Here is a 26,430-nt window from a genome sequence, read left to right as displayed (position 1 = left end):
TTTGTTATTTTTATTTAAAATATTTTCTAAGAATTAATAATCATTAGCCGTTAATCAAAGTAGATTCAAGCACCGCTATGCTTGAATCTACTTTGATTAACGGCTAATGATTATTAATTCTTAGAAAATATTTTAAATAAAAATAACAAATTATTTTTACTGAATCATTATATTATATTACTAATGCACATAGCTTCTACGTTGAACATTCAACCAAAATCCACCTTCCGGCTTTAGCATTAAACTTCTTTTGCTGAATTTTAATGGCATTGTTGTTTTCGCACAAGGTTTTAGCTCACATCGTGCTAATAAATGAAATAATTTAAAATATTTTCTAAGAATTAGTAATCATTAGCCGTTAATCAAAGTAGATTCAAGCATAGGTACTTGAATCTACTTTGATTAACGGCTAATGATTACTAATTCTTAGAAAATATTTTAAATAAAAATAAGAAATTATTTTTACTGAATCATTATATTATATTACTAATTTAATAATCATAACATTTTTGTAATACGATCGTATAATCACGTAGTGGTGTAAGATAACTTGTTTGCGCCGTTACAGGTTGTTTCATATATTGTAAGCATTTGTAAAAAATTGTTCTTGTTTTATTTTTTTTCGTTAATTTGTGTTATAAGCTGTAAAAACATTTGTTTGGATAAATATTAATAATTAATAATTGTTTAGTTTGTTAGAATTTCATATTAAAAATTTATTTAGTTTAAATGTTAAATGTCAATTGGTGTGTGCACGTATCATTCTATACATATTATACTCTATGTTGCGTACCAACAGTGAAGAATTCCATATATTTATATGCGAACACAATTGATAGCGCAACCTCGATATCAAAATCGTCCATGTGACGCGAGAAATCAGGGAAAGATATACTTTGTCTTATTCGAACGATGAGAAGTCCAAATTATAAAAAGCCGTCCATATTGATGACAGTCGTTGTAATAAAAATCTTCTTATTTATTCTTCTTTCTTATTTCTCTTTTATTGTCATTGCCATGCATATATTTTTTATTTTATTTTATTATTTTGTAAGCGTTTTTATTGACCGTTTTTATTCTCTTTTATTGTCTGTTTATTGTGCGTTTTATTAGATATTTCGATCGTTTTTGATGTTTGTTTGACTTTTCGATTATTTTATACTGCGCGCACGGTTGTAACGTTCGCGTTCTGGTTACTTTATGCGATTCGTTTAAGACATTGAAAAAAATCCGTATTGGATTGAAACGTACGTTTTGTCGATATATTTTTTGTATTTGAATTATTTCTTCGACGGATAATGTTCTTTTTTTGTCATCAAATTTATTAAAGAATATACAAATTTTCTGTTCTAGATTTATGTTCTGATTTTAATTACGTACTAACAACCTACGCCACGGTCCTTAGCTTTTCTCTTTTATCAATTTTAAATGTTAAATATCAATTGGTATGTGCACATATCATTCTATACTTATTGTATCTTGCTTACCAACAGTGAAGAATTCCATATATTTATATGCGAGCACAATTGAGAGGGATTTATAAGTTCGACTTTTATATATATTAAGCAATTAAACAATTGTTTGTTAAAGAATTCAATAATAGTTGACGTGTTTATGCTTTGATGTAACATTTTACATATGACGTAAATTTTATTAGATTTACATAATAATAACTAACGCAAAACTGTACAATCATTATTCACAGTGTGTTATTTCAATATTGACTAAGTGCTAACAATAAATGATAGGGGAGTATTAATTTTTATTAAAATAAAGTTTACGTCGCAATTTTTTATATTCAGAATCATGAGTAATCTTCTGGGTAAATAATTATGCACGAATATTTATTGTGATATCGTCATGATAATATCAGCATATCGTAATAATATCAACAAACAAACGATAAGAATTGATAAGAAGTGAATTTAACAGAAAAATGCAGATAAAAAATTAAAATTAACTAAAATAATGAAATGTCTTTATATAGCGCTATTTTACAAGATATATGTATTTAGATCGCATATAATTAAACTGTATAATATTTCTTATTTGTTATATTCAAGGAAAATATGTCTTAGGAAAATATCTATTAATATTCAATAAATATCTGTTAATAATTAGTAATGTTGATGCATTTTCTTTTGATAAATATATATATATATATATATACGAAGAAAACATTCACGCACACACATAAAGTAATCTTAAAATAATCTGTATAAAACAAAAGATTTTTATATATTTTTTACTCCTGTTGTCATTTCTGATTCTTTTTTTCTCGACTGCTCTAAATAAATCTCTCATACTTGTAACATATACAGGGTGTATCAGAACGACCGTAACAGCAGTTTTTTGAGGAACCTAAGCATTTTAGAGAAAAATGTTTCATACAAAAATTGTAGGGCTTAAAATAACCTATTTAATGATCATATCAGTTTGACTTTGAATAGCACCGTCACGGTCACATAAAAAATGCTTTGAATTTTTTAAATGGAAACCTCCATTTTTTATTGCATATTCTTGTAGCTTATGTCGAGAGCTTTCCAAAACACTATAATAAAATATTTTTCCCTCAAGTACTTTTCGAGTTATGAGGCTTGAAATAATTTCTTAATTTTACATAAACCATAAAATATCTAGCAAGATATTCATTTTTCGATTATCTTACCTTAATACTTTTATGTACAAAATAATGAGAGGAATCGATTGGTATAAAGAAAACACATAGTTGTTTTTGAGAAAAAATATGTAATTCTTAATTGCAAATTACATATTTTTTCTCAAAAACAACTATGTGTTTTCTTTACACCAATCAATACCTCTCATTATTTTGTACATAATTTATTACTACAAACAAATCAAGAGAGTGAGAAGGAGAGAGAGAAAGAGAGAGAGAGAGAGAGAGAGAGAGAGAGAGAGAGAGAGAGAGAGAGAGAGAGAGGATGAAGAAATATTACTGTAAGCTGGAAGCGAAATTAATAAGTTAAAATAGAGAGTAGGAAAAATTAGCGTGTGTGTATGAGTTAAGTAGGATAAGTAGAGATGCGATTAGATTTAAGGAATTAATAGTATAAGTTAATGTAAATTAATAGATAAGTTGCGAACGCTAATGTATTTGTATATATTGTGAATCCGAGGGGACGCATTAAATTTTCATATTGATGATAGACACGATCATATTGATAATTGATTTTTAATATGCATACATGTGTGTGTGTGTGTGTGTGTGTGTGTGTGTGCATAATTATGAGCATGAACATGAAAGAGAAGAGAAAGTATATAATATCATTAAAAAACTATAATTTTATTCATAACTTTGAAATTATTGCAAAACATAGCAATACATTTAAAATTTCTGTTTCTACATATAATTAATTTGGAATATGCTATTAAAAATTAATCATACAATACTTTACCGTAACATTTATACAATACGTAACTGTAGCATTCTATATAACGTACAATCACAATTACGGATGCACTTTCATTACTACTATATAAAATGTTATATTATAAAAATAGAAATGCGGTGTTAGATATTTTAAAATTTTAGAAAAATTAGTGAAAATATAATTACAATAAATTATAATTACAATTAATATAATTACAATAAATCTTGCATAACTCGATGGCATAAATTTCCTATTATTATACTTATTATACTAGAAATTATATAATAAAAAATAAATATATATTTATCAAGAAAATAATACTTTTATTAATATATTGTAAAAATATATTTCATTCTCCCACATATGAACCAGAAATAAATGTCATACTGATAGTGTGTGTGTATATTATTATTATATTCTCTAGCTTATGGTCATTCTTTTAAATTACAAGTTAAATATAATTATATTTACACATTGCGGAAATTTCATTTTTCTTTGTTGTACAGCTTATCTTGTTACAAATGAATCTGATTTATAACATAAATATATAATATGTCATGCATACATTTATTACACCAAGTAATTATCTTTATTTACACACATTTTCTTCCTCCCTATATTTTCTGAAAAATTTATTTTGAGAAGTTATTGTTTTATATGCATAATACTTTAAGTTTTTTGATTTTTTATCTCTTATTAAATGTTAAAAAGACATCTAGATTTCTTTCTTACGAATAAATTTTGTCAAAATAAATTTGTCGAAATAATTACATCCATCCTTATCGATTAACAAAGAGTGATGGCGTACACAAAATTAATTTATTGCGTTATCTTTTACAAAAAAATAATTTACATAATTTCTCGTTTACATATTCTCATTAACGACATAATTCAATATGATAAAAAAGGATATTTTTTAATGTGAAAACAATTTTTAAATTATTGCGTTGTAAATTATTTTTTGATTATTTTAATCATAAAACATATATCATGTATTAGAAAAATAAAATTTAAACGACAATTTCCATGATAAATTTAGCAATAATAACTTTAATTGCAATCTTTTTTTCAGTCTTGATATTTACTTCGGTGTATAATTCGGTATATAATTCGGTTGCAAAATATCTCATGCATTTATAAATATGCATATTATAATAGTATTAACAGTAATGAAACGGAATGACGAACATTTTTTATATTAGAATTAATTACTATAAATTTAATAATATTATGGTCAACATAAATATACTAAAATAAGATTCAATAAAATTAAACTTAAATTAATGAGAAATATTTTTTTCATTTCAGGTAAATCAAGTACAAATCAAGTTTGTCGGACGTTTCTGAATTTGCGAAACTCTCACCTAGTATATCTACAATGTGAGTCTACAACTTTATTTACCCTAATTGTAATTGTAATTGCACGAATTTTTCACTTTGTTAATATATAAAAATGCTAAAATTGAAATTTCGATAGAATCATGAAAGGAATACTTTTTAATGGAAACAATTTTTAAGAAAATTATTGTGTTATAAATTATTTTTTTGATAATTTTAATCAGAAAACATATATTAAAAAAATAAAATTCAAACGACGATTTTCACGCTAAATTTAACAATTTTAATCGCCGTCTTTTTAGTTTTAATATTTACATCGCGCATATTTTGTAATTATATACGGAGGGAGAAAAGGCAAAAAACTCCAAAAATAATTATAAGAATGTTTTTGCCACACACCCTGCTCAATTTCTTCGTAGCGAGACAATGCATCGTTTCGAGCCACCCTTATGATCCCTACTTCATCAATTCCTAGCCCTTCTCCAACATGCGGTCCCTTTCCAGCGGTGGTAAGTGAATTAGATTAGAGAAGGGGTACTTTTATCGAGTCAGGATACTTGCTCGGACATACACCTCGGGGAGTTGAAAATGGCCATTTTTACCAGTGATATAGTTTCGCAAGAATACATATATATACGAACTATACAAATTATTTAATATATACGGGCTATACGAACTATTTATATGTATATAATATTAAATTTTATTGAATTTACAAGATGCTATTTTGTTAAAAGATTTTACGAGTCTATTCACTAAATTTACTATGAATATCAATAGTCTTTTGTCAATTACTTATTTTTTTTTTTATTTAATACTTGTATATTTTTGTAGAAAAAAAATAGTTGATAGTTACTAATATCTGAGTATACATTATGAGATTATGAGTAAATATAAAAACTGGTTGTCCCAGTCACTGATCGTTACAATACATTAAGCGCATAGAGAACTTGGTCGATGATTATCAGTCGACCGCTAATTATCTAAATTACAAGGATCTCTCGTAGCATCGAAGGATAACCGTATCTAATGACCAAGTGGATCAAATGCAACAAAGTGTCCAGTTGGCTCGCTATAGCGAGTACTATGGCAAGCGTCACGCGAACGCCTTATTTAATAGAAGTCGGTTTGTGTCCGCCGCGCGCGCGATTCCTTTGGAAGGGCCGAGCGACCGCCGCGCTGGGGAAAGCGAGCACGCTTCCGACCGCTCATTAAAGTGGCATTCACAAGCTCGTATCGCGTCTCTGGAAACGCCCAATCACGTAGCCGAATATATTATACGGCTGTTATCCACCGTGCAACTGCGCGCGAGAACGTGCAACCAATGCAGATCCTCCTTGGTCAATGCGAGGGAGACCTCTCCGCTCTCGACGCACAGAATCCCGTCTATTATACAGCCAGATCGGGAAACTCCCTGTCATGAAATGGATCTAGTACTTGCAAAGAGAAAATCTTATAATTCTGTAGTTTCCAGAGCAAATTTATAATTCTGTATAACTGTGGCTATTGTTATTGTTACAATAATATTTATAACAATAGTTATTTTTAATATTTTTTTAATGCTCGCCTGTATAATTGTAAACATTTGTCAATTACAATTTTTGTTAGTTATATACAGTACCAATTAAAATATTGCACCATTTGTAAAAAACAGAAAAATTGTTATTTTAATGAACAAAAAAAAATATATATAAAAATATATTACTAAATTATATTTTATTCCTATTATTTTATGCTTTAAAAATTTCATAAACATGAGCAAAACAATTAAAAGGGAAAAAAGAGAAAAAATTATTTATTTGTTTGCATTTTCTGTATTTTTGAAGGTTGATGCAATAATTTAGACCGGTAATCTGCAACTGATTATTTAAGATCATTTTTCATTTATATAAAAAGTTCTTGTATTCTTAATAATTACATTTAATTTTTGATAATAAAAATTATCTATTTTTTTATAAAATTATTAACAGTCTTATAATTGTAATTATATTATACCTTTATTATCACAAATGATAAATTATAAAAATAATTTCTTTAAAATATCTACAATAGAATGGATAAAAAAATACAGATGTTTATCACAATATTTGTGCAGTTATCTATATGAGATAAAAAGTAATAAGCGAAAGCGATAAAGTTACAAGTTACTAATCATGATAACACAATACAAGATAACAATAACAAATATGATAACAAACATCACTCGATCTTTAATTTTCCTCGTACTGTCTTCTCTTTTCACGTTCTTATCACTTTCAATACAGAAGATAATATATAACAGCTTTATTTTTAACTCATAAAAAAATGTATCAAATATTTAATCATTATAGACAAAACTTACATCATATAACATTATATTTATGATTAATAGTGTATACCTCTAGATATCCTTCGTTTATTGCATTGTTCAATTTACATTATATTTATCAAGAATTTCTGGATAAGGACTCCGATCATTCAATCGATTTATCTCCATCACTCGCTTAAAGTAAATTAGTAAATACATAGCTGCTTGTCGAAAAATCAAGAGATAAATGTTTGGCTTCAACTTGATCCTTAGTTGCTTTTCCACATACGTTTTATCTGAAAAAGATATAAATAAAATACATGTATAGCTATATATTTCAAATGATCTCTTTATTCTAACATCGAAGTTCTTGTTTCTTGTATACAAATTATTAATATTTGAAGTACGAAAGTTTAGGATTTTTTGAAAATTATGAATTCTAAGAGACTAAAAATAGGAATAAGTGAAAACATGTTTTACTTTTTGTTAAAAAATTAATATATTACATTATTAATTACAACAAAATAACAGCAAATAATTCTTTATGCATTTTTCAATTATAAATTTCGATAAGCCAATTAAATTTACGAAATTTACTTACAGTTTGCCATTTGCGACATTGACTGCAATAGTATGATGTGGATTTTTTCTTGGTAATACATTCAGCCAGAAACCTCCCTCGGGCTTCAAATTAAAGCTATCTTTAGAAAGCTTGAGCGGCATCGATGTCTTCTCGCAAGGCTCGAGATCGCAACGCGCCAGTAGATGAAAGAGCAGAACCTTCGTTTCCAGCAATGCGAATCTGTTACCTATACACATTCTAGGACCTAAACCGAAAGGAATATAGGCTCCGCAATTGAGACTCTCTTTTTTCCGCTCACCAAGAAATCGTTCGGGATCGAACTTTCCCGGCTCTTTAAAGTATTGCGGATCATGATGAAGTCCATAAACCGGTATCCATACGGCATGCCCTTTTTTTATAGTAAAGGATTTCATTCCTGGTAATGTCGGCGGTAACTCGAAATCTTTTAAGCATAATCTATCCAACGCTAAACCAACCGGATACATCCTGAGGGCCTCGTTAATCACAGCATCTAAATATTCCATGCTATTAATTGCTTCGTATGATCCTTGTCCATTTGTTTTTTCTAAAACCTCATCGATCTCATTGTGAAGTCTTTTTTGTATGTCCTGATTTACAGCGATTTCATGAGCGGCAAAACACATTAATACAGAACTGCTCTCGAAGCCGCCAAAGAAAAAAATGAACGCCTGGGCTATCATATCATCGATAGTCAATTCTGTCTTATTATCCTTATCTCTATTCTCCATCATCAGCTGTAACATGTCTGGTCGAACAATATCATTTTCATCTCTAGTTTTTATTGTGGTTTTTATGAGATCTCGGAAAAAATTCGCTATTTTTTCAGGAATTAATTTCAATCTCATTATTCGTGCCAGCCAAGGCAAGCTTCTAAATATATAAAACTTCAGTAAGGCAACAGTATTGAAAACGGTCGCCTCTCTGCCGTATACGTAGAATTCGTTCTTCGGGTTTCTCATGGAATCAACACTGACGCCAAAGGCACAAGTAGCTATTACGTCATTCGTGTACCTCGTAAATACTTCTTTTATTTCCATTATCCTCTTCTCTGCTGGCATTTCCGCCAAGTAATTACTAAATTTGCCGGCGCAATCCGACATCAACTTGAACATATTTTTCATTTTACTGGACGTGAAAGCCGGACTCAATATAGATCTTACTTCGCGCCATCTTTCTCCACGAAGAGCGGAAAGATTTTTGCCGAAAAGTGGATCTTGGGTTTCCTCGATAAAAGAGCGACGATCCATAAACATGTCGAAATGTTTCAACGTGACGGATTTAATAAGCTCGGGATCGCGGAGTACTATGAGTGGTCTAGTCAAGTCGTACATGCCGACATATTTGGCGTTAGGAGATAAATCATATATCGATTTAATTAATTCAGCTACCGATTCGCGACGAAAGAATGTCGATCCCATGTTCCCCAACAATGGGAGAGGCTTCTTATACGGTATCCCATGTTTCTTAAAAAAGTTCAAATCTTTAAAAAGATAATAATATATGCCTAAAGCACCCACGATCACTGACAACACGATTATATATACCATGCTGATTTTTATTCACATCATGGAATTCAAATTGCGAAAAAAATGATAATGCACGATTATTATACGAACTGTTACTTGAGAGAAAATATTTATATGTATATGTCGTTGTTAAAATTAGAGCAATGCGATGGATGTTACGCCTCGGAATACGGTGCTCAACTGCTGCTGCCGTGAGTAATAATCTTCTTTTATATTCACGCAGACAGATATGGCATGTGAGTCATTTATTGCGTAGTATGCGTATGTAATTATATGTATGTGCGCTACAACAGATAGATTTCACATCCAAATTCGATTCCCAATCACATGATAAGACATTTTTTCTACATGATTTTTAATGAGAAAATATGTTGTAAAATTTAATAAAATATTTCAAATAAATATATTTAGCTTCTTATCTTTTTTCTATTTCTATGTATACATAATAAAAGAAAATTTTTCTTAGGAAAAAATGTATATAAAATGTAGATTTAATTTACAGAAAGCTTATGTATATATCGTATATTATGTATAAAGTCCCTAAACACTTACTGAATCACTTTTTATTTATGGATTATTCTTCGTTTGATTTCTATTCAATATTTCCTGAACATTTTTTGAGGATTGATGGTTTCTACATTACGAGCAATTATGTATTATTGAATAAATTTCCTGAAATTAAACTTTATATCTGCAAACGAATAATAAAATTTTATTTTTCATTTAATTTTAAATAAATTTTCATTCGAATAATAGTTGACATGTTTATGCTTTGAGATACTTTGAGATACCTCATTAACCTTATATATAGTTGCGCAAACTGCACAATCATTCACAGATTGTTATTTTAATATTGAGGAAGTACTTATAATAAATGATAAAAGAATAATATTTTTTATTAAATAAACTACACGTTGCAATTTTTTATACTTAGAATCTGAATAATCTGCTGCGCAAATAATTACGCATAAAATGTGATGTTATATCATAATTCTAATAATATCATATCGTAGTATATCGTTATAATATCAGTTAAACAGCGTTTGAATTTAGAACAATGAATTTAACAGAGAAATGCACGTTTTATGTAAAAGATATCAATAAAATACATATATAATTGTATATATTTTCTTCATATGATCTTCTAACATCGAAGTTTTTATTTCATACAAGTAATTAATATTTGGAATACGAAAGTTTAAGATTTTTTGAAAGTTATAAATTTCAAGAGATAAAAAATAGGATCATAAATGAAAAATTTTTATTCTTTGTTAAAAAATTAATATATTACATTATTATAGAACAACAGCAAATAACATTTTATGCATTTTGTGCATTTTATGCATTTTCCAAATATAGATTTCGATGATTCTATTAAATTAATGAAATTTGCTTACAGTTTGCTATTCGAGACGTTAATTGCAATAGTATGATGTGGATTTTTTCTTGGTGATATATTTAGCCAAAAATCTTTTTCAGGCTTCAAAGTAAAGCTATCTTTAGAAAACTTGAGCGCTATCGATGTCTTCTCGCAAGGTTTAAGATCGCAACGTGCCAACAGGTGAAAGAGCAGAACCTTCGTTTTCAACAATGCGAATCTGTAACCTATACACATTCTAGGACCTAGACCGAAGGGAATATAGACACCGCAATTGAGACTCTCTTTTTTCCGTTCGCCAAGAAATCGTTCGGGATCGAACATTCCCGGCTCTTTAAAGTATTGAAGATCGTGATGAAGTCCATAAACAGGTATCCATATGCCATGTCCTTTTTTTACAGTAAAGGATTTTACTCCTGGTAATGTCGGCGGTAACTCAAAATCTTTCAAGCATAATCGATCCAACGCCAAAGCAATCAGATACATTCTGAGTGCCTCGTTAATCACGGCATCTAAATATTCCATACTATTAATTGCTTCGTATGATCCTAGTCCATTTGTTCCTTTTAAAACCTCATCGATTTCATTGTGAAGTCTTTCTTGTATGTCTTGATTTATCGCAATTTCGTAAGCGGCAAAACACATTAATACAGAACTGTTCTCGAAACCGCCAAAGAAAAAAATAAATGCCTGGGCTACCATATCATCGATAATGAATTCTATCTTACCATCCTTGCCTCTGTTCTCCATCATCAGCTGTAACATGTCTGGTCGAACGATACCGTTCTCATCTCTTGCCTTTATTGTGATTTTTACGAGATCTCGGAAAAAATTCACTATTTTTTCGCGAATAAATTTCAGTCGCATTATTCGTGCTAGCCAAGGCAAGCTTCTATGAATATAGAACTTCACTAATGCAGTGATATTAAAAGCGATCGCCTCTCTCCCGTACAAATAGAATTCGTTCTCCGGGTTTCTCATGGAATCAACATTGATACCAAAGGCGCAAGTAGCTGTTACGTCAGACGTGTACCTCGTAAAGACTTCCTTCATTTCCATTATCCTCTTCTCTACTGACATTTGCGCCAAGTAATTGCTAAATTTAGCCGCGCAATCCGATATCAGTATAAACATACTTTTCATTTTGCTGGACGTGAAAACCGGGCTCAATATAGATCTTACTTCGCGCCACTTTTCTCCGCGAAGAGTGCCGATATTCTTGCCCAATAGTGGATCTTGAGTTTCATCGATAGAATTCATACGATCCATAAACATGTCGAAATGTTTCAAGGTGATCGATTTAATAAGTTCAGGATCGCGGAGTACTATGACTGGCCTCGTCAAGTCATACATGCCGACGTACTTGGCGTCAGGAGATAAATCGTATATCGATTTAACTAATTCAGCTATCGATTGGCGACGGAAAAGAGTCGATCCCATATTTCCCAGTAATGGGAGAGGCGTCTTATGCGGTATTCCATGTTTTTTGAAAAAATTTAAATTTTTAAAAAGATAATAATATATGCCTAAAGCACCCACAATCACCGACAACACGATTATGTATACCATGCTGATATTTATTTACACAATGAAATTCAAATTGCGAAAAAAATGTTAAAACACGATTACACGAACTGTTAGTTGAATGTTTACATGAATATATTATTATATTAAAGTCTGAATATGAAAGACGTGTCCGAGTCAAGGCGGATGACTGCTGCTGGTGTGAATAACGTTCTTCTTTTATATGCACGTAGATAGATATGGTATCACGTGAACCATTTATTGTGTAGTATATATGTATATGTATGTATTTATGTGCGCACGTAGATTCCACACATCCAACCTCAATTCCCAAACATATTAAATGATGAGACATTTTTAATGAGATAATGAGACTTGTTGTAAAATTTGATATATTTCAAATAAATAACATTTAGCTTTTTTATCTCTTTTCTGATGTATATATACATATATATATATATATATATATATATATATATATATATATATATAAAATAAAAAAAAGGTTTTTTTGAAAAAAAGAAAAATGTATGTAAAATGTAGATTTCATGTACAGAAATCTTATGTATATATAGTATATTATTGCAAAGTTCCCAGATTGAATTGAATCACTTTTTATTTATAGATTTTTTTTCGTTCAATTTCTATCCAATATTTCCTGAAATCGAGGATTGATAGTTTCTACATTAGAGGCAATTATGTATAATTGAAGAGACTTCCTGAAATTAAACTTGAGATGAACAAACGCATAATAATATCTTATTTTTTATTTAACTTTAAATAAATTTTTTTTTGGATTTGCAGATTACTTACATAGATATTTTTTTAATATAGATTATTAGTAATTTGTGACAAAAATGATTTCCTTGAAATTTTTGTTAGAAAATACTAAACTTTAAAAATTAATCTTATAAACTATAAGAACTTAATTTAAAAGCTTATAGATTAAAGACGATATTTTTTCAAGAGTAGAGAAAAAATGAAATTTTACGCATTCTATATTATTCGTTCTTTTAAAGATAAATAAATCTGTCTCTATGCGGGATAAATTTCTAGGAAATTTATATAAAAAAAAATAATAATAATAAATAAAAAGAGACGGAAAGAGAAATTAAACTTGATAGAATATATGCATACAAAATACTTTATGTGGGAATATATTTTATATGGGAAATTTATTCTAGTTATTATGCACATATAACAGAAAGATTATAATACTGAAGCGTCCATGAATGACATCAACATATTGCACGTCGAATTGCGATGGTCAACTTCCTCTCTCTCTCCCTCTTTTTATCTTTCCTTTACTCCTTCTCTGTTATATATTTATCATGCGGAGGAGTCTGCTACGCAGTTTGACGTAATAAGCTGAACTATTTTCGAATGTTGATGGAATGTAATCGAGCAGAGTAGATGTAGTCAAAAACATATGTATATTTCTCACAGTTTATAATATAAAACATACATTATAATCGACATTATAAATATATTTCGCAATTTATATTTATTAAAAAAATTTTTACAATATGATATTCAACATAATAGTAAAAAAAATAATAATATAATGTATAAATAATATACTATATCGCGTTATTTTGTAATTTCGTTTCATGTCAACTTTGTCTCTCTAATGTTTCTACATTTCTTATATGTAACAATACACAATTCTTATTTATCATCATAGTAATATAGTTATTAATTTTCACTATTTTGATTAATTCTTTCACTTGTGTGTGTCATATATCTCTCTTAATTCTAACATAATAAATTACAAAAACAACTAACTTACTAGCTTCATTAAATTCAATGTAGTGAAAAAATGCATGTGTTTATTCAGATAGTAATGATGACATTTGCACTATTATAAATGTATACTAGTATATTAGAAAAAAGCATCATTTGCATTATAATTACAAGTTTATTGATGATCACGATACGAGAAAAAAACAGCATTCGGTCTTTAATTATTTTCATATTTCTTTCCTTTGATTTTTAATCCTTCTTTTTTATCATTTTCTTAGCAATACAACAATTTTGTTTTTAACACGTATTAAGAAGTACAATCATGAAAGAATATTAAAAAAATAATATTATAAGAAAATCAAATCTTTTTAAATTAATCAGTAAACTTATAGATAAGATATCTTATAGATAAAATATATATCTTTATCGATATTATAGATAAGAGTAAATAGATATTTTTATTTATTTTTTTTTATTAACAAGAGAAAATAAAATTATACAATTTTTATATTCTTGTTGAAAATAAACGCAGCATATCATTTTCTTTAAAAAGTTGTTGAAAAGAGATGTAAAAATAGAAACAGATTTTAATAAGATAAAAAAAAGTAAATATTATAGAGAACACTATTTTATATATTTATATGCTACCTGAAAGAAATTAACGAATGATTATGAAAGATAAATATGATATCGTCGAGTCATGATAATCAAGTTCCTTCTTCTCCTTTCTTTTCTTTCTTTCTTATATATATATTATATGAAGGAATTCGTTATATAATTTCATAGCATGCGTCAAAGTTTTTTCCGATGTTGATTCAATGGAATCAATATATACATATAGGATTCAAAATATCGCAATATATACATATACTGTATTAACAAATTTTGTTGCAATATATATTCTATAATTATACATAACATATAAATTATATATATAATATATATTTATATAAATTTTTCTTAATTTATTTGTTAATATTAATTTTTTGATGTATAAAATGCTTTTTTTTATGTATAGTAATGAATATGGTAGTTATTTTGGTAATATGTATTTTAAATAATCATTAAGTTCAACTATTTTATAATACTTGTCTGTGCATATATTTTTAATAATATATTGTTACTTTAAAATATATTTTAATATATATAACAAATTGCGAAAAAAATTTGTTTACAAAATATAACAAAATATTGTGAAAAAAGTGTAGATAATTATTATGATAGTAATAATCATGCAAATATCTATAAAAAAATGATTCTCATTACAAATTTATAATTATGATATAAGAAAAATAACGTTTGATTTTTAGGCTTTTTTCTTTTTATCACTTTTTTATTACTCTTTTATCGTTTTTTAGCAATGTGCGAGACATACAAATATTTCTGATGCAGTAATATAATGTTATTTTCTGAACTTACAGCAACAGTCTTTTTATTTCATAAATAAGGAAGAAATGTTCTTTATGTTTATTATGATTCTGATATTTTCTCCATTTTCTGAAAATTCATCTGAAAATTAATTAAAAATAAATTAATCAAGACATACAGAGTTAATCAAGGATTTTTTTATTCTTATATCTCTATTAAGATTATTTTATTTTATATATAGTATCACTATTAAATCTCTAAGACTTTTTTAAGAATATTATCGACTAATTTAAAAATCTATGATATTTCCAAGACTATTTTATTTTATTATCAATATTAACAATTAACATTATGAATATTAATTTACTCATAATCAAAAATATGTTTGAATACATAATTTTTATATTTTAAGGTTGCTAATCACATCAGTTGCTAATATATATTTTGTATTTTTCGAAAACTTTAGAAAGTAACAAATAAAATTTTTTTAAAACTTATATCATATAGATACTGCGATTAACAAAATAATAAAAAATATTTTTTTTAATTAAAAGTTATTTTTTAATTCTAAATTTTCAAAGTATAACAAAAAATATTGATCAAATTTTTTCTTACAGCTGACATGTCTCCTTGACAGCGTTAATAGCAATAGTGTGATGAATATTTTTCCTTGGTGATACATTCAACCAGAAGCCGCCTTCAGGTTTCATATTGAAGCCGTCCTTAGCGATCTTGAGCGGTAGCCGTGTTTTTTCACAAATGTTCAAATCGCAACGTGCTAATAGATGAAATAGCAAAACTTTCGTCTCCATTAAAGCGAATCTATTACCGATGCACATCCTAGGACCTAGTCCGAATGGAAGATAAGCTCCGCAATTGAGATTCTCCTTTTTTCGTTCACTAAGAAACCGTTCAGGATCAAATTTTTCCGGATCTTCAAAATACTGGGGATCATGATGAAGTCCATAAACCGGTATCCATACGGCTTTTCCTTTTTTTATAGTAAAAGGCTTTATCCCTGGCAATGTCGGCGGTAACTCGAAATTTTTCACGCATACTCTGTCTAATCCTGGATTAACGGGATATTTTCTGAGAGCTTCGTTAACCACGGCATCCAAGTATTCCATATTATTAATTATTTCGTATGGTGCTTTTCCATTTGACTCCTCCAAACCTTGATCAATCTCATCTTGAAGTTTTTTTTGTACGTCCTGATTCACCGCAAGTTCATGAGCGACAAAGCACATTAATGTTGCAGTAGTTTCGAAACCGCCAAAGAAGAAAATGAATGCTTGAGATACCATATCCTCAATAGATAGTTCCGGTTTACCTTCTTTATCTCTAGACTCCATCATCAGTTGCAGCATATCTGGACGAACGATACCATTCTCATCTCTAGTTTTTATAGTGCTATCTACGAGATCTTGAAAGAAATCCGCTATTTCTTGGCGAACGATTCTTATTTTAAGAATTTTTGCCACCCAAGGCAAGCTTCTAAGTAAGTAGAATTTTATTAAAGCGACAGTGCCGAAAGTAGTCGCTTCCCTGCCGTAAATGTAGAATTCGTTGTTCGGGTTTCTCATAGAATCGACACTAATGCCAAAAGCGCAAGTAGCTATTACGTCATTTGTATATCTCGTAAAGACCTCCTTTGTTTCCATTATCCTTTTTTCCGCTGGCATTTGCGCCAAGTAATTGCTAAATTTGGCGGCGCAATCCGACATCAGTATGAACATACTTTTCATTTTGCTAGATGTAAAAGCTGGACTCAGTAAAGACCGTACTTGCCGCCATCTCTCCCCTTTGAGAGAAAACAGATTTTTGCCGAATAATGGATCTTGATCTTCCTCGATGAAACTGCGATGATGCGGAAACAGATCAAAGTTTTTTAACGCGATAGATTTAATAAGTTCCGGATCGCGAAGCACTATAACTGGATTTGTCATATCAAACATGCCAACGTACTTGGCTTCGGGATGTAACTTGTAAGTATTATTGACAAAATCAACTACCGATTCTCGATGTAAGATCAATTTTACCATATTTCCAAGTATGGGAAAAGGTGTTCTACACGGTATGTTATGTTTCTTAAAAAAGTTTAAATCTTTTAAGATATAATAATAGATGCCTAAAGCACCGACGATCACTGACAACACAATTATATATACCATGTTGATATTTATTCACACGATGGAATTCAAATTGTGAAGAAAATAATAATGCGCGATTATTACATGAACGTTATTCGAATATTTGTATGCATATGTTATTAAAGTGTGAACGCGAAGGACGTTACATGTCAGAGTACAACGGTCAACTGCTAATGCAGTAAGTAATGTTCTCCTTTTATATACACGCAGATACGCGGATAGATATGACGTCATGTGAACCGCTTATTGCATAGTATATGTGTATAATTGTATGTGCACATGCGTGTGCACACTCAATGTCGATTCCTAATAACATTTTATAATGAGGCATTTTTGATGAGATAATTTATTGCGAAGTTTGAGGAAATATTTCAAATAATACATTTAGTTTTTTTATCTCTCTTTTCTGCTCCGATAATATATACAGGGTGTCCCATTTTAACTTTCACACTCGAATATCTCGAAACCATGGCGGTGAAAATGTTTTAAACAAAAGTTGTATGGTTTTAAGAGGGTCATAAGACGGTGTCATTGGTTTTACCTTGAAAAGTCGTTTGAAGGTCACGTGAAGGTCACCTTCAATTTAAATGGAACTCCTATTTTTTATTACTTATTCTTGTAACTTACCTCGAGAGCTTCCCAAAATACTATAATAAGTATAAAGTATTTCTTCATTGAGTACTTTTCGAGTTATGAGGCTTGAAATAATTTCTTAATTTTACATAAACCATAAAATATCTAGTAAAATATTTATTTTTCAATTATCTTACCTTAATACTTTTATGTACAAAATAATGAGAGGAATCAATTGGTGTAAAGAAAAAACATAGTTGTTTTTAAGAAAAAATATGTAATTTGCAATTAACAATTCCATATTTTTTCTTAAAAACAATTGTATGTTTTCTATATATATATATATATATATATATATATATATATATATATATATATATATATATATGTAGAAAGCAAATATAATGAAAAAGACTTCCTGAAATTAAATTCGGATGTGTAAATGAATAACATCTTATTTTTTATTTAATTTTAAATAAATCTTACTTTGGATTTTTGTAAACTTGAAGATTACTTATATAGATATTTAATATAATAAAATACCGTTTATTTGTGGAAAAATAATGATTTGCTCTTGAGATTTTTATTAGAGAAAAATAAACTTTAAAAAAATTAATCTTATAAGAACTTAACTTAGAAACTTATAGATTAAAGAAGATATTTTTTTTACAGAAATAATGCAATTTTGTGTGCTCTATTATTCGTTCTTTTAAAAATAAATAAATCTAACTGTATACGGAATAAATTTTTAGGAAATTGCATAAAAGAAGAATAAAGAGAGAAAGAAAGAGAAATTAAACTTAATAGAATATACACATACAGAATAGCATACTTTATATGGAAAATTAATTCTAGTTATTATGCACGTATAACAGAAAGATTATAATACTGAAGTGCCCGTGAATGACATCAACATATTGCATGTCGAATTACGATGGTCAACTTTCTCTTTCCTTCTTTTTATCTCTCTTTTTCTTTTTCTTCTTCTCTCTTATATCTCTAACATGCGGAATCTGCTACGCAGTTTTATTTAATAGGCCGAGCTATTTTCGAATCTTGATAGTATGTGTAACCTAGCAAAGTAGACGCAGCCTTCAAACATATATCTATATTTCACCTAATTTATATTATAAGATATATATATTATCGACATTATAAGTGTATATATTTCGCAATTTATACATGAGTTAAAAAATTGTTACAATATGCTACATAATAATAGATAAAATGCTATAATAATGTAATAATGTAAATGATATAATCTATAAATAATATACTCTATCGTATTATTTTGTAGTTTTGTGTCAATTTTGTTCATCTAATGTTTCTATATTTGTTTTTTGTAATGATGCACAATTCTTATTTTTCACAGTCAACATAATCATTAATTTTGCTTAATACTTACATCTGTATTATATATCCTTCTTAATCTAACATAATAAATTATAAAAACAACCAGCTTATTAATCAAATTCGTAATGAAAAAATACATGTGCTTATTAAGACAACAATGCTGAAATATGCGTTATAAGTGTATACTGGTATATTAGAAAAAAAAGTATTTGCATTATAATTGCATATTTATCACGTAAAATGATTACGATACAAGAAAAACAGTACTCGGTATTAATTATTTTATCATATTTCTTTCCTTTGATCTTTAATCCTTTTTTTATTATTTTTTTAGCAATTTAACAACAATTTTGTTTTTAACACATGTTAATAAGAAGTACATTTGTGAAAGAATACAAAATATTACAAGAAAATCAAATCTTTCCAAATTAATCAAAAAATAAGATTATAAGAATTGAAGAATCAAATTATAAGGTGATAAAGATATAGCTCTCAATGTCTATAAATTATTAAATGATAAAGATATATTTTTATCGATATTATAGATAAGAGTAAATAAATAGATATTTTTGTCCATTGTTTTTTTATTAACACGAGAAAATAAAATTATACAATTTTTATATTTCTCTTGAAAACACAGCATATCAGTTTCGTAAAATATCTCTTTTAAAAGTTGTAAAAAAGAGGTATAAGTAGACATTGTTTTTAATAAGATAAAAAAGCAAATATTGAAATAGAAAACGCTATTATATGTATATCGATATCCTAACTGAAATAAATTAATGAATGATCATAAAAGATAAATATAATAATATCGAGTCATGATCATCAACTTCTTCATTCTATTTCTTTTTTCTTTCTTTCTTGTATATATGATACGGAGTCATTCGTTTCATGGAACATGCCAAGGTTTTTCGAAACGTTAGTTCAAATGGAATCAAGTATATGTAGTATTCAAAAATATGTCGTAATATATATGCATGTTAACAAATTGTTGAGATATATATTCTATAAATAAAATATATTTATGTAAGTTAATTTTTTCATGTATACAATATTTCTTATATATGTATAGTAATGATACATTTTGGTTATATTGTATATATTGTATATATAGCTATTAGAACTTTAGCTATTTTTAATAATATATTCTTGTCAATCTAATATATCTATATATCTATTTTCATTTTAATACATAATCACAACAAGTTGCGAAGAAACTTTGTACACAATATAACAGAATATTGTGAAAAAATGCAGATAATAATTTTTTTATGACAGTAATAATCACGCCAATGTCTGTAAAAAATGATTCTAATTATAGATTGATCTAATCTAATTACGATGCAAGATAAAAATAGCGTTTGATTTTCAATTTTTTATGACCATCCTTTTATCATTTTCTTAATAATGTGAGAGAAATAAAAATATCCTGTTTTTAGCATATCAGAAAAATTTCTAATGCAATAATCTGATATTATTTTTTTTAATGCAATAATATGATTAAATTTGCAGTAACATAAGTCTTCTTATTTTATAAATAAGGAAGAAATATCCTTTATGCTCATCTTGGTTTTGGTGTTTTCTCTATTTCATCTGAAAATTAATTAAAAGTGTACAGAACTACTTCTAAAACCTTTTTATTTTTATATCTATGAAAATTACTTTACATTTTATAATCATATATTAAATCTCTAAAGTTATCTTAAGAATACTGACGGTTATTTTCTCGAGAAATCTATGATATCTCTAAAACTATTTTATTATTTCAAGATATCAATATGAAATTATTCATAATCAAAAATATATTTGAGTACTTAATTTTTATATCTTAAGCCTACTAATCACATATATATTTTGAACGACAACCTTATAAAAGTAATAAATAAAAATTTTTTAATAAATGAAAACTAATATCACAGTCATTATCACACCGAAAAAATTGTATTCTTAACTTAAGAATATGCCACTTATCTTTAGAATATATACCACTAAAATAGGCGCCAAGAGGATCCTCTTAAGTTAAGAGGAAAATCTTCTATATAGAGATATTCTTAACACACAGAGAAAAATATTTCTTTAGATTTAATAAATTTTGCTGAAGTCAAATAAATTTAATTATTGGTTTAAAAGTTTTTTTCCGCCTAATTTCAAATATAATCTGTTTAATATTCTGAATCCCACCAAGAAATCCAGATTAGTAAATAAATTATTTTAAATTCAGCTTGAAATTAAATTGATAAACAGTGATGTCAGAAAGAGAATGCGGCTCAAATGCACACAGAGAACCTGTGTGTGAGCAGCGTCCTCTCTTTCGCACCACTGCTAAGGGAAAAAAATATACTTTAGATCTTACGTTAATACAAGTCCTTTATATACATTTCATGATAAATATTGAATACGAAAAGAATTAAGAGTGGTAGCGGCAAATGAAGAAACATGTCGCGCACACGAAAATCGAGTTGCGGCGTAGAAGTCGCAAATTAAGAATATATTCTTATTCATTAAGAATATATTCTTATTTATTAAGAATATTTATGAAGAGGACTTATAAAGTATACATTTCAAGAATACAATTTTTTCGGTGCACGATTAACAAATTAACAAGAAACATTTTTTTATATTGAAAGGTTATTCATTTTTAAATATTTAAGATGTAATAAAAAATATTCGTAAAATTTTTTCTTACAGCTGATGTGTTCCATCGAGCTTTGGTAGTACTGTGATGAACATTTTTCCTTGGTGATACATTCAACCAGAAGCCACCTTCAGGTTTCAAATTGAAGCCGTCCTTAGCGATCTTGAGCGGTAACCGTGTTTTTACACAAGTTTTCAAATCGCAACGTGCCAATAGATGAAACAGCAAAACTTTCGTCTCCATTAAAGCGAATCTATTACCGATGCACATCCTAGGACCTAGTCCGAATGGAAGATAAGCTCCGCAATTGAAACTCTCCTTTTTCCGCTCACCAATAAACCGTTCGGGATCGAACTTTTTCGGATCTTTAAAATACTGGGGATTATGTTGAAGTCCATAAACCGGTATCCATATGCTTTCGCCTTTTTCTATAGTAAAAGATTTTCTTCCTGGCAATGCCGGCGGTAATATGAAATCTTTTACGCATACTCTCTCTAATCCTGAATTAACAGGATACTTTCTGAGAGTTTCGTTAACCACGGCATCCAAGTATTCCATATTATTAATTATTTCGTATGGTGCTTTTCCATATGACTCCTCCAAACCTTGATCCACCTCATTTTGGAGTTTTCTTTGTATGTCCTGATTCACCGCAAGTTCATGAGCGACAAAGCACATTAATGTTGAAGTAGTTTCGAAACCGCCAAAGAAGAAAATGAATGCTTGAGATACCATATCTTCGATAGATAGTTCTGGTTTACCTTCTTTATCTCTAGACTCCATTATCAGTTGCAGCATGTCTGGACGAACTGTACCATTCTCATCTCTAGTTTTTATAGTGGTTTCTACGAGATCTTGAAAGAAATCCGCTACTTTTTGACGCACCATTCTAAATTTAAATATTTTTGCCAACCAAGGCAGGCTTCTAAATATGTAGAATTTTATTATGCTGAGATTGTCAAAAGTAGTCGCCTCCCTGCCGTAAGCATAAAATTCGTTGTTCGGATTTCTCATAGAAGCAAAACTAAGGCCAAATGCACAAGTAGCTATCACGTTATTTGTGTATCTCGTAAATGCCTCGTGTATTTCCATTACCCTTTTCTCTGCTGGCATTTGCATCAAGTAATTGCTAAATTTGACAGCGCAATCCGACATCAGTATGAACATATCTTTCATTTTGCTAGATGTAAAAGCTGAACTCAGTAAAGGCTGTACTTGCCGCCATCTTTCACCTTTGAGGGCAAACAAATTTTTGCCAAACAATGGATCCTCGATGAAACTGCGATGATTCGAGAACAGGTCGAAATTTTTCTGCGCGATAGATTTAATAAGTTCGGGATCGCGAATCACTATAACTGGATTTGTCATATCAAACATGCCGACGTACTTGGCTTCGGGATGTAATTTGTAAATATTGTTTAAAAAATCAGCTATCGATTCTCGATATAAGATCATTCCTACCATATTTCCAAGTATGGGAAAGGGTGTTTTATATGGTATGCCATGTTTCTTGAAACGTTCCTTGAAAAAGTTGAAATCTCTTAAGATATAATAATAGATGCCTGAAGCAGCGACGGTCACTGACAACAGCATTATATGTACTATGTTGATATTTATTCACGGGATGGAATTCAAATTGCGAAGAAAATAATAATGCACGATTATTACATGAACTGTTTGACTATATGCATATATTATTAAAGTCTGAACGATGCGAAGAATGTTACGCGTCAGAGCACAACGGTCAACTGCTAATGCGGTGAACCGTTCTTCTTTTATGTATGGTTACGTCCTGACCGGGAGAAGGATGGGACACAAAAAGGGCGTAACAATGATATTTTCCCGAAGTCGTAGGACTGCGTTCGGAAACTTAACTTAGATACACTCAGGTATACTCCCACCATTCGGAAACGTTTAGGATAGACTAAAATGAATCGTTCGGGAACTTTGCTTGGTGCACTTCAGAAGATAAATTTTTCACCCTGAAATTTCAAGATAGTTGTGGATGTAATCTGTTGATTTGGCGGAATTTCTTAAAATTATAGCGTACAATTAAAATAGAGTATATACAATTGTCAAAAGGAATACATATATTATATATTGATGAAGATAATTTAACAATGTACGATCCTTAGGGATCTTTAATAGTATTTAATGTAATAGGCAGGCGATAAATTTGTGATTTTCAAGACATGTATTACATTAGAAATTGTGTTTAGAAATATTAATTTTTCTTTTCATAGGTGGAAAATTAATATCTGTGCCTATTTCTGAAGAAAATAGGAACATCATCACTACTTTCCGGATGTAAATTATTCTCATTAATTCTTGTCCAGCTACCACAACGCAGGCTATAATAATTTTTTATGAGCGCCTTTCCTCCATCATTTTTATCTACATTTTTATTTATATTTTATCGTTTGGAAACTATTCGAACCCGGTATATCTTGTCCCCACTCCATCACTCACCCGACTCTACCCGCAGGATAGAGTTTCCGAACGCAGCCTAGGAGCCTGAACGACTCAGGTCGAACGAATTTTAAGGCCCGAAAACAGGTAAACGACTCTTTTTGAGTTGCTATTGTTTCGAACATTCGTTCGATGGTCCTCTTTTCGGTAAGGGAATTTAATCCCTTTTACTCGGGGCGGGTCCAAGTGTGATCCTTAACAGCTAGGGATGTGAGCATAATAGAAAGATTATAATACTGAAATGCTCGTATATGACATCAATATATTGCATGTCAAATTATGATGCTCAACTTCCTCTTTCCTTCTTTTTATCTCTTCTTTTCTTCTTCTCTCTTATATCTCTATCATGCGGAATCTGCTACGCATTTGATTTAATAGGCCGAGCTATTTTCGAATGTTGATAATATGTGTAACTTAGCAAAGTAGATGCAGCATTCAAACATATATCTATATTTCACCTAATTTATATTATAAGATATATATATTATCGACATTATAAGTGTATATATTTCGCAATTTATATATGAGTTAAAAAATTGTTACAATATGCTACATAATAATAGATAAAATGCTATAATAATGTAATAATGTAAATGATATAATCTATAAATAATATACTCTATCGTATTATTTTGTAGTTTTGTGTCAATTTTGTTCATCTAATGTTTCTATATTTGTTTTTTGTAATGATGCACAATTCTTATTTTTCACAGTCAACATAATCATTAATTTTGCTTAATACTTACATCTGTATTATATATCTTTCTTAATCTAACATAATAAATTATAAAAACAACCAGCTTATTAATCAAATTTGTAATGAAAAAATACATGTGCTTATTAAGACAACAATGCTGAAATATGCGTTATAAGTGTATACTGGTATATTAGAAAAAAAAGTATTTGCATTATAATTGCATATTTATCACGTAAGATGATTACGATACAAGAAAAACAGTACTCGGTATTAATTATTTTATCATATTTCTTTCCTTTGATCTTTAATCCTTTTTTTTATTATTTTTTTAGCAATTTAACAACAATTTTGTTTTTAACACATGTTAATAAGAAGTACATTTGTGAAAGAATACAAAATATTACAAGAAAATCAAATCTTTCCAAATTAATCAAAAAATAAGATTATAAGAATTGAAGAATCAAATTATAAGGTGATAAAGATATAGCTCTCAATGTCTATAAATTATTAAATGATAAAGATATATTTTTATCGATATTATAGATAAGAGTAAATAAATATTTTTATCTATTTTTTTTATTAACAAGAGAAAATAAAATTACACAATTTTTATATTTCTCTTGAAAATAAACGCAGTATATCAGTTTCGTAAAATATCTCTTTAAAAAGTTGTAAAAAAGAGGTGTAAATAGATACTGATTTTAATAAGATAAAAAAGCAAATATTGAAATAGAAAACGCTATTATATATGTATATCGATATCCTAACTGAAAGAAATTAACGAATGATCATAAAAGATAAATATAATAATATCGAGTCATGATCGTCAACTTCTTCATTCTATTTCTTTTTTCTTTCTTTCTTGTATATATCATATGGAGTCATTCGTTTCATGGAACATGCCAAGGTTTTTCGAAACGTTAGTTCAAATGGAATCAAGTATATGTAGTATTCAAAACTATCGTTATAATATATTTTAACAAACCGTTGAGATACATATTATATATATAATATATATTTATATAAATTGTTTAGCTTATTTATTAATATATATTAATTTTTTCATGTATAAAATATTTTTTATATATGTATAGTAATGATACATTTTGATCATATTGTATATGTTAAATAGTTATTAATACTTTAACTATTTTTAATAATATATTCTTATCAATATAATATATTTTCATTTTAATATATAATATATAACAAGTTGAAAAAAATTTGTACACAATATAACAGAATGTGAAAAAATGCAGATAATTTTTTATGACAGTAATAATCACGCCAATGTCTGTAAAAAATGATTCTAATTATAGATTGATCTAATCTAATAACGATGCAAGATAAAAAATGGCGTTTGATTTAGAATTTTTTTATACCCGTTCTT

General features: G+C 28.4%; 2 protein-coding genes, 1 long non-coding RNA gene and 1 pseudogene across 5 annotated transcripts in view; 1 reads left to right on the top strand and 3 right to left on the bottom strand.

Moving 5' to 3' along the window:
• The window catches only part of LOC145966237 (uncharacterized), a 238,414-nt gene extending 233,539 nt beyond the window's left edge, over positions 1–4,875 (top strand). The window contains exon 5 of the long non-coding RNA XR_014436996.1: positions 4,701–4,875. This is a non-coding gene — a long non-coding RNA (uncharacterized LOC145966237). The remainder of the gene's footprint in view (positions 1–4,700) is intronic.
• Positions 4,876–6,708: 1,833 nt separating this feature from the next.
• On the bottom strand, positions 6,709–17,467 carry LOC145966328 (uncharacterized; annotated as a pseudogene). Its single transcript, XR_014437026.1, has 4 exons — positions 15,776–17,467; positions 15,168–15,175; positions 7,619–9,242; positions 6,709–7,313 (listed from the first exon to the last, which is right to left on the bottom strand). The product of XR_014437026.1 is annotated as an uncharacterized LOC145966328 (transcript).
• Positions 9,164–12,255, bottom strand: LOC145966230 (cytochrome P450 9e2-like). Of its 2 annotated transcripts, XR_014436994.1 has the most exons (3): positions 10,545–12,255; positions 9,700–9,838; positions 9,164–9,431 (listed from the first exon to the last, which is right to left on the bottom strand). XR_014436994.1 is itself a non-coding variant. In XM_083090189.1 (2 exons), the coding sequence occupies exons 1-2, from the start codon at positions 12,092–12,094 to the stop codon at positions 9,826–9,828; spliced, it is 1,563 nt and encodes a 520-aa protein (XP_082946315.1). In that variant the 5' UTR covers positions 12,095–12,255; the 3' UTR covers positions 9,164–9,825. The 2 variants fall into 2 exon arrangements, 1 of the variants encoding a protein (XP_082946315.1); XM_083090189.1 differs by having other exon boundaries at positions 9,164–9,838.
• Positions 17,468–20,599: 3,132 nt separating the features above from the next.
• LOC145966232 (cytochrome P450 9e2-like) lies at positions 20,600–25,622 on the bottom strand. Its single transcript, XM_083090191.1, has 2 exons — positions 21,926–25,622; positions 20,600–20,832 (listed from the first exon to the last, which is right to left on the bottom strand). The coding sequence occupies exons 1-2, from the start codon at positions 23,465–23,467 to the stop codon at positions 20,824–20,826; spliced, it is 1,551 nt and encodes a 516-aa protein (XP_082946317.1). The 5' UTR covers positions 23,468–25,622; the 3' UTR covers positions 20,600–20,823.
• Positions 25,623–26,430: the final 808 nt, after the last annotated feature.

This window comes from Camponotus vicinus, unplaced genomic scaffold (assembly GCF_025532165.1).
Source record: "Camponotus vicinus isolate PSW18456_S1 unplaced genomic scaffold, iyCamVici1.0 SCAF_2, whole genome shotgun sequence".
NCBI lineage: Eukaryota > Metazoa > Arthropoda > Insecta > Hymenoptera > Formicidae > Camponotus > Camponotus vicinus.
This window is presented reverse-complemented; position numbering and strand designations above follow the sequence as displayed.

What these genes read in the sequence shown, in the direction of transcription:
- LOC145966230 (XM_083090189.1), bottom strand. Translation starts at nt 12,094, where the DNA reads ATGGTATACATAATCGTGTTGTCGGTGATTGTGGGTGCTTTAGGCATA.
- LOC145966232 (XM_083090191.1), bottom strand. Translation starts at nt 23,467, where the DNA reads ATGCTGTTGTCAGTGACCGTCGCTGCTTCAGGCATCTATTATTATATC.